Genomic DNA, 13,749 nt, shown 5'->3' with positions numbered 1-13,749 from the left:
CTTACTCAGCAGATACCAAATCATGATCTGTGCATAGTCTAAAAGAAGTTTTTAAACTTAGAAAAGCTTTTCTTAGGAACTCTACTTATGACCTGAAAGATAAATTTCATAAGACACTCTAAAAACAAAAACAAAGAGAAATCTTTTATCTCTTGCAGTTAAATTTCAATAAAAAATTTCAATTATACAGAGTCTTAGATTTTTCCTGTAACCCTCATATTAAGTTTTGTGCTCAGTATTAAATGAATTAAAGTCAATTTCCTTACCAATGAATTATGAGGAACACAAATTAAAATGAAAGAATGAACTGGGAATATGCATGCAAATATTGTGCATTCATATTATTATACAGCATAATCTGTAAATCGAGTACTAATGAGAATCAAGATTTAAATGGCTGAAGAATGTGTTTAGTGAATTATTGTCAATCAATGCCTCTATTCCAGGATAAATGTAATCTTGAATGGCAACACACCTATTATTACAAATTCCTAACTAAGTACAGTACTTCATTATTTCAAAATGTCAGTGTCAATTTATAAAGTAACAGATAAACACCATTCTACCATATACCCGATTACCTTTCCCTCAGAGTAAATGAAACACTACTAAGAAAAATTACAAACAACATTTTTATAGCAATAAAAGGAATCTACTGAGTATTAAAACTCTAGGTATAGTGCTCAGAATTTTCATATTTGTTAATGTGGATACATCAGGTTTTATATCATTGTAATCAAGTATTATTTTTTCAAGTCACATTATTTCATGTAAATTCTTTCAACTATTCATTTATTCAATCACTTACAAACATTTTTTGAGTGCCTACGTTGTCCTAGGTACACTGTTAGAAGACAGAGTTACAAACATGAATACGATACAACCCTTGCTCTTTAACTCACAGTCTAGTAGAAGACAGAGACAAGTAAATAAAGTTAAATACAACAGTACAAGGTTAAATGGAAATTGTTTGTTTTTCCCATTTGTAATAGCTAGAGTATTGTATTGAAAACACTCATTATACGCAGAAACTTTTCATCATTGCTCAGAAATCAAACTCTCCTTTATTTGTTCTATGTAAATCTTTCTTTAAAAATTAAAAACAAAGAGAAAATTAAAAAGAATAATTTGATGGATATACGAACTTAGCATCTCAAATTAATAAATGATAAGATTTGTTTCATATTTTATCTTGAGACTGTTTTCCAAATCCAGAAATTTCTTGACTGATAAAGCACTAATAATTACTTGAGATTATTATAGATCCTACTAGCTGTGTGACCCTTGGGTAAATTAACTTAAACTTTTTGATCCTCAGTTTTCTCATCTGAAAAGTAGAGATGACAATACCAATCTGTGTTGGATTATGTTCCATTTGCCCCTCAGTATCCATGCTCTACCTAGCTTTTTGCCCAGGGAGGTTCACTTGCCTGCCTTTCAGTTTCTAGTTGGGTTAGGTCAATAGGAGGTACTAGCAGGAGATCAGAGTATAAAAGGAAAGGGAAGCTATTCCTTAGTTTCTTCCTTACCAGTTCACCAAGGGTTGGCTATATCTCTCTAATAGAAGCGATCCTCTTCATATACCACCTTCTCCTAGGCCTTTAGGCCTAAGGGTAGTAATGGCTTCCTTTAGCCCTAGAATGTACTATCCATTGTTGACTCCCATAAACTCTGCCCATATCTTCATAAATAGTTCCCTTATTAAACTCTTTTCAAACAACCCAGTTTGAAAGTGTCATCTGTTTCCAGCCAGAACTCTGACTCATATGCAGCCTCAAGGGATTGTTTTGAGGATCACATGAGATGATAAATGTAAAGTGCTTTGCATAGTGCCTAGTACATTACAGATATTCAGTAAGTGTTGACTACTATTGTCATTATGAATATTGCTGTTATTATTGTTCTATCTGAGGTTCCATGCTCATCTCATCTATACCATCTAAATATGTTCGGGAGACTGCTAAATTCAGAATTCTGGTGATCTTTTTACTAATTCTCACAGTGCTTCAAAAAAATGTTCAAGTGTAAAATGTGTTTATTGCTAATCAATCTCAATACTTAAAAAGAGTAAGAGGACCTTAAAAGTGAGTGAAAAACCCATATAATAGATTGGACTTCCTGAACTGTAGTTTCTTCTGTAAACATGTTTCAGAATTCGTTTCCTGTAAATTGACCTCCTGCCATCAAATCTAGCAAAGTATAAATGTCCATAAAGTTAAACAAATTGTTGGGTCTTGGGTCATGAAAAGAATGGACTGAAAGGTAAATTCAGTGGCATAAAAACCCTTCGTTCATGTGGAAACACATCTTCATCAATGCCTTATTTATCCATCATGACATAGGCAAGCATCACCATTTGACAAATTATCTCAACAAAATCCTATTAAAGGTCTACTTAACATTTCACCTTACCTCATCCTTTATATCTTCCTGTTGCTGGGCCGTGAAGATCTCCATTGCAGCCATGAGTCTCATCATTAACTCATCCACTGTTGTGTTACCTAGCAACACATGGAGATAGCCAAACTTCACATTAAAGTCATTATAAAATGGAAAGTCATTCTAGAATTAATCAGTAAGGAATAACTACAGTCTAAAAAAATTACAGACTGGCATGCTAATAAAAACTTTCATGTTTTCACTGAAAAGTTTCATATTTTCAGAAAGAGAACAAAGCAGTATACTGGCAATTGAAATTTCAGAATACTTAGATTTGAGGGAACAGTCTCTTACTTAATAAGAAGGACTTTCAGCACTACAAGAAGAATATCCAAGTCATGAGGATCAAAGTATCTTTCAAGTTAGGAAAACATATCTACTTAATAACGCTAGCAACAACTACCATTTGTTTATATGCCAAACAAATTACATTAAGTGATTAGGTTTATAGATATAAAATCTCATTTAATCTGTACAATTCTATGAAGGTGTTATTATGATTTTGATTGTAATGAGAAGGAAAATGAGGTTTAGAGAGCTCAAGTAACCTGACTAACCAACGTCAAGTTGGTTAAGTTATAGGGTCAGGATTTGAAACCATATGAGTCTGACTCAGAAGCCTGTCTCCTTTGCCATCTTAGCATACTGTTTACTTAGAATTATCTCCTATCACTAAAAATTCTTTGGTGAAACAAGCAGTAATTCAATTTCTGAAAAAAAAAAAATTTTTCTTTTCCCAACTGATATTTTTCCCTTTCAGCTGCTTTCAAATGACTATGCTATAATCTTTATGGAGAAGGTATTGTAATATTTGATTTTCTTGAATGCTATTTTATTTCCTGTCCAAGTTTGTAACAAACATATAGCAAATATATGCCATTTCTTGCATGCATTAAGTTCTGTTATTTGCTTCGGATGCATCTACAAGAGAGAAGGAAACTCATGAAGATACATAAAGATATAGCAATTTTTCTCTTCTTTCAAACCTACAGGCAAAAGAGCCTGTCTTCTCCAGGGCCTGAGAAGGTGTCTTCTTGTCCCGTTAATGGAATGGCCACCAACGAGACAACAAATAGTAAGCATCCTTGCTTGTATTCTTCCAGAGTAGGGTTTGACTAACATAATCTTTCAATGGTCCTTTCCCAGTTTCCCTTATGACCACTGGCAACATGCAGTTAGGGAGCAGCTGCGGTCCTTAGCCAAAGAAATAATCTAATTTGCTCACATCAGCACTACTCTCTCAATAAATGAGCTAGAGAACAAGTATTATCTTGGTGTGATATCATGTTACCAAGAAAGCAGAACTGGTTTTGTAGTCAGAGTTCTAACCCTAGTTCTGCTACTTATAACTACATGATCTGGTACCTAGAAATTGCCTAGCACATGACAAGGGCTTAATAAATATTCACTTAGTAAACAAATGAATAAGAGAAGAGGGAGTGACTCTAGCTCTCTAACGATCAATTTCCTTATCTGCAAAATGAAGATAACACTACCTCTGTAGGGTTCTTAGAAGGATCAGAGATAATGTAAAGTGCCTGGTACATAGCACACACACAATCACTGACAGTTATTATTAACAGATATAACAAATGGCAAAAAGTTTAATAAGAGAATCTTCAACGTAGATTTTGTTACCAGGCAAATCTTTGGGTTTCCATTTCTTATTTGTAAACTGTAGTGACTAACAACGAGTATGGGGCATGAATACTTTGTAGAGGGTACTAGAATCATCAATGGGGAAATAGTATAATTTTACAGGTACTACACACTGGTCATTAATTTTCAGGCTTAAAGTCACTGCTTATCAACTATGCTTCAGCCCTAACTATACAGGCTCATTGCCAAACCGTACTTGAAGGTATTTTATACCTAAGCCCTTAATGATCCAAGATGGAGAAAGGTTCCATTTAATGCAGTTCAGGGAAAATTTATTTTTTATAGCCTATTGCAACAGAACCTCTTTATACTCTTAAAAACTATTGAGATCCCTGAAGAATTTTTATGTGGGTTATGGTTACCAACATTTACTGTGTTAGAAATTAAAACTGAAATTTCTAAAACATATTTATCAATTCATTTAAAAGTAACAATAATAAACCCATAATTTGGGGCTTCCCTGGTGGTGCAGTGGTTGAGAATCTGCCTGCTAATGCAGGGGACACGGGTTTGAGCCCTGGTCTGGGAGGATCCCATATGCCACGGAGTGGCTAGGCCCGTGAGCCACAACTACTGAGCCTGCGCATCTGGAGCCTGTGCTCTGCAACAAGAGAGGCCACGATAGTGAGAGGCCTGTGCACCGCAATGAAGAGTGGCCCCCGCTTGCCACAACTAGAGAAAGCCCTCGCACAGAAACGAAGACCCAACACAGCAAAAATAAATAAATAAATTACTAACATCAAAAAAAAAATCAAACAAAAATCAACATCAAAAAAAAAAACATCAAACAAAAAAAACACATCAACATCAAAAAAACCCCCATAATTTGTTAATATAAATATCACATTTATGAAAAATAACTATATGTTCCAAAAGAAAAAGTTCAGTGAGAAGAATGTAATTTTTTTTTAACATTTCTGCAAATTTCTTTAATGTCTGGTTTAATAAAATGCAACTGGATTCTCATATCTATATCTACATTAAACCAGCTATAATGTGTTGTCTTGGTTGAAATTTATGAAGCAATTATGGCCTCACACAGATATATAGTTGGAAAAAGGAGGAGTATTTTAATGGATAATTGTAGATATTTTTCTTTAATACACCCAAACTGACAAGTGGAATTTTTTTCAAGGTTAGGTATGTGAGGAATTTGAAACCGTTATCAATGAACTTATTGTACTTTGTTATATTAAAATCCACTGGTCTATTTTGCCCTTTGAATGGATCTTTTACTCATGCATGAGTTTATAACATTATGCATTGGTCATTTGGAAAATATTGGTTCACGGAGTCATGCATTTCTTCTGAATGTTGACATGTCTTATTTTATGATATCAAAAAAATCACATTTATTATCATCACCATTGACATCACCAGAAAAGTATTTAAGCTGTCAATCTTAAATGGAGGACATAACTTTTTGCTTAAAAACTCAAATTTTATCATTGGCAACAAATGTTGTCAGTTCTTTTTCTTGAAGTAACAGACTCACTTTGTTCATCCTGGAGAAATGTCTGCCCATTGCATCACACAAACTATAAAGACGGTTAAAAATTAATAAAATAATAATTTAAAAAAATGCACATACATGGAGGTGAAAAATATGACTACCAGTACAGTTCTGTGTCATGGCCTTGATTTGTGCTAAGATGCCAGCAGTTTTACACAGCACTGATTTTGCGCCACTTAGTACAAATGTCAATACAGTAAAAAAAAAAGCAAAAAAAGAGTCTATCAAAAATAGACCTTGTAGATTCCCTGAAAGGATCTAGGGGACCTCTAGGGCCCATGGACCATGCTTTGAGAACCACTACTGACTGTAATATTGCTGGAAATATTACAGCAAACAGGAATGAAATATTAATTAATATGAAATTAATTAATATGATTAATTAATATGAAAACAGGAATGAAATATTATCTTCATTATCTATTTACTCTATGCATTTTGTTCCCGCAGCAGGTCTTCTTTAACATTGTTTGTGAAAGTGAATGCTCTAGCTATAGAGAAAACATAAAATACCAGAGGTTTTGTTTTGAGTTTTAAAGGCACTTGAATTTATACCCCTTCCTCCATTACATTATCTGCTACAGAACTTGTGACTCAAATAGGGGCAGAAATTAAGTATCTCAGACACAAGCTTTAGCTTGGAGCATCTGAAACATCCTTTTCCCTGTGGCATAGAAAAGTTACTGTTTTCAATGCAAGTTTTGCCATGTATAAAGGAATTTTTTATACTAATACTTAGGATACATTAGTAACATAAAAAATATCACTCATTTTTTTGGTAAAGAATGTGTGCACTGTGATTAAATTGACAGGCATCCTATAGCTTCACACCTCAGGGTTGCATTCTAGACATGGATTCACACAAATGAGGAGAAACGACTGTCACTGTGAACTATTCAATTCACAATATCCAGTCACTGGTTTTTCCAGATAACTAAAGATAAGGATTTCCTTCAACCAATCAACATTACAGCAAGAAATAGATATATGTGTGTGTGTGTGTGTGTGTGTGTGTATGAATGAAATATCATATTTGATGACTGATTATGGCTTAATTTCTAGTTTAGAAAATTTAGCAATTCTGAATATTTAACATGATTATCCTATGTCCCAAGGGCTGTGCAGTTTTATTAAGATGTTTATGTTGGATTTTCATGAAGCATATTTCATAGCACCTATACTACTTTTTTTTTTTTTTTGTGTGGTACGCGGGCCTCTCACTGTCGCGGCCTCTCCCATTGCGGAGCACAGGCTCCGGACGCGCAGGCCCAGCGGCCACGGCCCATGGGCCCAGCCGCTCCGCGGCACGCGGGATCCTCCCAGACCGGGGCACGAACGCGCGCCCCCTGCATCGGCGGGCGGACTCCCAACCACTACGCCACCAGGGAAGCCCGCACCTATACTTTTTGAAGATATTCTTTTTCCGGGTGTTCTATATTTTAAAATGCAAAGATATTCACCAATACAGAGAATTACTTTCAGCTTTGATGGTAAATATTACAAGGTTATCACATACATAAGGAGACACTCTACTTCCCTTATGATATGTACTTTACCTTGTATCACATTTAACACTTCATTAGATGATCGCTTTCCCATAATAATCAGAAAAAGTGGAAACTGATCTGTTTTTTGAGTCCGAATGGTTTGTGCAACAACGCTGCCAAAGTGTCTATTGCACATTGTCAGAAATCTAAAATGAGACAAAATCCAAAGTTAGTTTCATTTCAGAGTTTAATAAATTTATCACTACGCTAAGAAAAAAGTCATTGTGTTTTATTAGCTATATTAAAATTAGACAGTCTGATATCAATATGTAAAATATTACTGTATTAAGTTTTCAACTACATCATAAATGGTATAGAAATGATTATCCTACAGAAAAGCAGGCCACACACCCTATATTACCCTAAACTATGAGAAAAACAAACGAAATGAATTTTAAGAGGAAAATTTTCTTAAAGGGGACAAGTATCGGGTGGTAAAAGTTAAATTAACCGGCATCATCCTAGTCTAAACAGGATCTAGCAACATTTTCACAAGTCCTTAGAATCAAGAATTGTACTTTAGAATTGTGTTTTCTCCAGTAGTAGGAGGTCTTCTAGTTTCATACTTGGTATGGGATAAAAATAATAATTCTAAGCTTTTGACCAAAAAAAGCTCAGAGATATTAGCATACTGAAGTCTAGCATTAGTATTCTTAACACGATCTGGAATAAATGAAAAAACTGATAAAGCTTTTCTCTTCTATTAGAGGACTGTTTGAAATTAGCATTTCTTTCAAGAGAAAAGGGTAGCTTATGATATGTTTTCAGATCTGATGGTAAAAAGTAAATGTCATAATAATAATGAATTATGAAAGACCAAATGCAAATATAGAATGCTTTAATAAGATCCAATTTAATAAAGTCTGTAAAAATAATGGACTTTTAATAACACAGGTCACAAAAGGCAAAACAGTGGAAATTCTGGGGACTAGCCACTGGTACTGGCTTATTAATTCTTAATTATGTTCATGAAAGGCAACTTAAATCGTGTGTTTTCTTATGCCTTATGATAATATTTTAGGTAACAACTCCTCTGAAATGTATGTTCTAGCTGATGAGCAAAGTCTTGTCATCACATGCATTAGAAGGTAAATCTATTTGAAAAGACAAACGGCATTAAAATGTCATGTGCTCAGATTCATTTGATATCCATATTCAAAACAGAATCAAACCTCTTAATTTTTAAAGCCAGTATATTTCTTGTCCATAGAAATTCATCCCAGAAGTTTAGGCTGAATCCTCCACAAAACCTGTGCGGTGACTACACACAGGGCCACTAGAACTGTTGGCAAGAGTGTCAAGACAAGTTAGCACCACTGCAATAAGTTCACTGGGAGGCAGGTTCATATACACATTTACAGCAGCAATAAACGGACCCCATGGCAATCTGAAATGACCAAGGCCTTTAAAAAACCAATTGTTGGCCATGAAATATCAGTGCCCCCATGAAAATTCAGATCTTCACATTCCACAACTATTATGGGATAAAAGGTGCTCAAGCAGCCTAAGTCTCCATACCAAATTTCACACCCATATAGCTTTAATTCATCAATGGAGATGTGTAGATCAGGAGACTAGAAAGTTAGGATCTCATTTTTCTTTCTGCTTCTTACTAAAATATTTGAAGTCAGTCTTGACCCTGATCTGATCATTGGCAACCTCTAAAATTAAAGATGTCAAAAAACAGTTGGAATGCCATTTCCTACAAAAGGGAGAAAATAAGTCCTTGTTGCTTTCACATCAATGGATTAAGTGGATATCACACAGTAGATGGCCATCACAGCACTAGCCTCACAAGTGATATTAAATACTAGCCAAAGAGGAGACCCCCAAAAAAGGAAGGAAGGAAAGAAGTCAGGAAGGAAGGAAGAAAAGAAGGGAGGCAAGCAGGCAGGTTGGCTTAGTGGTTTTAAGAATTTGATTTCAAGACAATTTTGTCTGGCAACTGTGTACATCCCAAATCCCCTTTCTGTGAAAATGAGCTAGAAGAGAAAATAATTATGAAAATGTAGGTATCTTATTTGGTTTAAATTAATATATAACATAAATTTCAAAACTACACGAAACATATTCAAGGGAGGTACAGCTTTCAACATCACATTAACCATTAAGCCATTCAATTACTATAAAAAACACAGTGATCAGTTTTCTACCAGGTATTAGCAAATCATTCTAATATTTTAGAAGCAGTTGAGAAATATAAAGGGATCACACAGCCGGCTGATGTTTTCTAGTGGCCTTAACTAACAATCTGTTCTAATCGAAGAGAGACTTTGTTAAAAGTTTAATTAATTTGATTAATCTCCTATGATCATGTTTACTTTGAGATTTTCAAATTGCAATCAATTTCCTACTTGTCAGTTCCTTCCATTATAATTTACAAGAACTTCACAACACAAATATCAAATCTCTCTCATGGCTGGGAGGTTCTGCTTCTTCCTCTCAAGATCATTCACAACACAAAGTTACCATTCGCAGCACACTACCAGCAGCAAAAATCCAGTTCAAAACATTAGAGCAAAATCAAACATGGGAAAAACAAGTTGTTTTAAGAGAACAAATGTGGTTCTCATATTTGTGGTATTTCTTCCTTGTGAAGATATAAAAGTGTGCCAGTGCATCTAGTGGCAGCATCAAACTTGTCAATCGAACTGCATATGGTGTTCATCAGAGTCAGGTGTCATGAAGGGAGAAATGATTTCCACAGCAATTGCATTCCTGCAACTCACTGGTCCCTGGAGGGGTGGGTGGGTAGGTCGTGGTGGAGGTGGTGGGGAGAGGGAGCGGGAAGCCTCACACTCTGGCCTTGGTAAAGAAACAAGATATAGGGAATTCCCTGGAGGTACAATGGTTAGGACGCTGTGTTGCCACTGAAGGGGGTGTAGGTTCAATCCCTGGTAGGGGAGCTAAGACTGCATGCCGTGCGGCATGCCCAAAAGGAAAGAAAAGAAAAAACATAATTAGTAGCTTATATTCACCAATTCTTGCTATTAGAAGGCTAAAATTGGAAAGATAAGATAAAGTGGTTTTAATCTAAAGTTTGGGGAGAAAAATAAACAGAACATCTGATGGCTAGCATATATTAATCATTAGTAAAATTTTCAGTCTCTGAAGCAGAGATCATTTCTATCTTGCTAATGGAAACCAGGATTACTAATAAATCAGATATACGAAAAAGTAATCTCATTTTAATTCAAAACAGGATATAGTTTAGTTCTTTCAATCAAACTCATAATTACATAAGTCATTGACTTTTACTAAACTGCACTTCAACATAAAATACATACTAAAAGAAACGCAGCAAGGGGCTTCCCTGGTGGCGCAGTGGTTGAGAGTCCGCCTGCCGATGCAGGGGACACGGGTTCGAGCCCTGGCCTGGGAGGATCCCACATGCCGCGGAGCAACTAGGCCCGTGAGCCACAACTACTGAGCCTGCACGTCTGGAGCCTGTGCTCCGCAACAAGAGAGGCCATGATGGTGAGAGGCCCGCGCACCGCGATGAAGAGTGGCCCCCCGCTTGCCACAACTAGAGAAAGCCCTCACACAGAAACGAAGACGCAACACAGCAAAAATAAATAAATTAAATAATAAACTCCTACCCCCAACATTTTCTTTTAAAAAAAAAAAAGAAACACAGCAATTTAGGGGGAGGGTGATGAAATTCCACAAACACTTACTGCCTACCTACTGTACACCAGGTAATGTAAAGAGGCACGTTTGATAAAAAATGGAGGCTACAAAACTGCTAAGCCTCTGTGTGAGGCTTCCTGATTATGCATTTCAATGTGACTTCCATAAGTTTAAAGGAGCCTCATATATAAACTGGAAATAACACATCTTTAAAATACTTATATTCTTGTAAGTTACAGAAAGTACTCAGAATTGTGCTTAGAATATGGTAGGCCCTTAAAATTGGTAGCTATTTAATCATTATTAAATGCATCATGATATTTAACATTTTTATCATAATTATTTTCAGGATTAAAATGGTAACTTATACCTATGGGCCAACACTGAAAGATTTTTTGCATAGTAAGACATAGCATGAAAGAATTGTTGACTAGACAAATACAGTCATTGGTTTTATTTTCATTCAGAGAATGAAAGGGTAGGTATTGATATTTGAGAAATAAGTAAGTACAATTATAAATGCTGCAATTTATGTTTAGTAATGTTAACTAATTTAAAACCAAGAATCAGTATCACAATTCCTGGCTGCTTACCCTTGAATCATTAAACACATTAAATGTCTTTCTGATAATGTGTGAACCATTTGTCCAAAACGAAAGGTCATTGAGCAGAAGAAATTCACATTCAACAGTACTACAGGACTTTTCCAATATGGGTCGCCAAGTGTTTTTTGGTTGTTGTTGTTTGTTTTTTATACTACTTCTTTTGAAGTCACTTTGATTTAAGGAGGCTCTTCTCTTTAAAGCAAACCAAGCTTGCAGTTTTTGCTATAGTAATAAGCCTCATTACTTATACATATTCATTCATGTGTTCAGGGTTGGTTAAAAAACATTTATGTACAACAGTAGAATAACCAGAACACAAAATAGAGAAAGGACCTTAGAGATCATACCTATCTAGCCAACACACAATTCTCCTTTCTTCTTCTTTTCCTTTTAATAGGGAAGTTAAAGCCAAGGTCCTTTAACGTGTGAAGTAAGACTTATCAAGGTGCTAGCATTGTCAAGCATACCAAAACCAGCCAAAGACTTTTGTCTCCTTCCACAACATCATTTCCACAAGTCTGCATGCCTATCCATTGTTCAGCTCATTCCCTGAGATGATCTTCAGCACCACTGGCATATGTGCCTTTGTCCTTTAAGGGCGGCTTTGATTTTTTGAAATAGTCCTAAGTCTTTGGTTCAAAATGAGTTAGGTAAACAAGCTGGAAGACACTGACTATAAAGGCAGTGATTTGCAAGCTTTAATGGCCTAGGAATCACCTATGAAGTTTATTCAAAAGGCAAGTTCCTCAGCCCCATCCCCCAGAGATTCTGATCCAACAGATGTGGGGTAAGGCCCAGGAAACTGCCTTTTTAATAAGCTCCCAACCCCATCCAAGGTGATTCTGATATAAGTGGTTAATGGAACACACTTTGAGAAATACCGCTTTTAGGACGCAGGACTGCTTTCCTTGAAAGGCTTTAAGCTCTCTCTGAAGGTAGCTTTTAAAGAAGTTGTCCCCTAAATGTTTTGGGCAATGGCATATTCACTGGACCAAGTGTCTAGTCTCCTGAGGTGATGACCACAGTGAAGATGATAATTCTCACTTGCTTCATTTGTATAGGTGAGCTGCAATTCGATGTGACACAAAATTACAGTCTGTGAGCTCCAGGTGATGGAGGAAAAACAAGGCCAGGTGGGGGGTGGTTTGCAATATTAAATAGAGAAGTCAGGTCTCACTGAGAAGTTGATATTTGATCAAGGATTCAAAAGAGGTGAAGGAGGAAGCGGAACACATATCTCTAGGAAGAGAATTCCAGGCAGAGAGAACAGCAGAAACAAAGACCTTAAAGTTGGAGAGTATCTAGCATATTTGAAAGGTGACAAGAAGGTTAGTATAGCTGAAGCAGAGTAAAGCATAAAAGACACAATTGATAATTTCGACTATTTTCACATGGTAACAAACACCATAACTCGGCCAAAAGATAAATGATGAACAGGGGAAAAAATTCTGAATTTCAAACTACAGAAAAAGGTCTAATTTCCTTTATATATAAAGAACTCTTAACAAACAATTAGGAAAAGATCCACAAATAATATATAAAGACAGCTTCAAGAAATGGAAACAGTAATGGCTCATAAACATGTGAAAAAATACTCAAAATAGCTCATAATGAGTAAGTCCTAATTAAAGGTACACTGAGAAACCATTTTTCATCTGTCAGATTAGTAAAGACAAAAAAATTTTGGTAACACCTTGCATTGGCAAGGTTACAGGGAAACAGGCACTACTGTACACTGTTAGTAGGAGTGAAATTGGTACCAACTCCTTTGTGGGCAATTTGCCAGTGTCTATTAAAATTAAATATGCACAAACTCTTAATCTAGCACTCCTACAACTGGGAATTTAACCTACAGATGTAGTTTCAGATGGAAACATATGTGCATAGTTATTTACTGTAAGCTTGTAATAGCAGAATATTGGGCATAACCCAAATGTCAACCACTAGGATCTAGTTAAATAAATTATAGTACCTTATAGAATTCAAAGGAATACTATGTAGCCATGAAATAGAAAGGGTTCTTTATGAACTGATATGAACTATCTTTTAAGATATAATGTTAGTGGGAAAAGCAGGGTGTTAAATAGTGTTTACCATTTGTGTAAAACTGGGGAAAAATAATTATATATTTGTTTGCTTACATATAAAATAATCTCTGGATGGACAAATATAAGAAACTTGAAACATTACCTCTAGAAAAGGTAACTTAGAAACAAGGATAAGTAGGAGACTTTTCATTACATACCTTTCTACAACTTTTGAGTTTTGATTAAAGTGAATGTATTGCCCAATCAATAAATAAACAATTTGAAAGTAAGATAGTAACTCTCTTATAAAAATAAAGAAAAATTGCATG

The 13,749-nt window shown here is 35.5% G+C and overlaps 1 protein-coding gene across 1 annotated transcript in view; it reads right to left on the bottom strand.

Annotated features, from left to right (window-relative positions):
• Positions 1-13,749, bottom strand: part of FAF1 (Fas associated factor 1) — a 476,898-nt gene that overhangs the window by 84,027 nt on the left and 379,122 nt on the right. Inside the window, exons 17-18 of the mRNA XM_029230785.1 lie at positions 7,168-7,304; positions 2,413-2,501 (exon numbers count right to left, since the gene is read on the bottom strand). Coding sequence (XP_029086618.1) covers positions 2,413-2,501; positions 7,168-7,304 — 226 coding nt within the window. The remainder of the gene's footprint in view (positions 1-2,412; positions 2,502-7,167; positions 7,305-13,749) is intronic.

The sequence above is a fragment of the Monodon monoceros genome, unplaced genomic scaffold (genome assembly GCF_005190385.1).
Source record: "Monodon monoceros isolate NGI ecotype Baffin Bay Population unplaced genomic scaffold, NGI_Narwhal_1 Super_Scaffold_18, whole genome shotgun sequence".
NCBI lineage: Eukaryota > Metazoa > Chordata > Mammalia > Artiodactyla > Monodontidae > Monodon > Monodon monoceros.
Note: the sequence above shows the minus strand (reverse complement) of the source record. Positions and strands in the feature narration are given on the sequence as shown.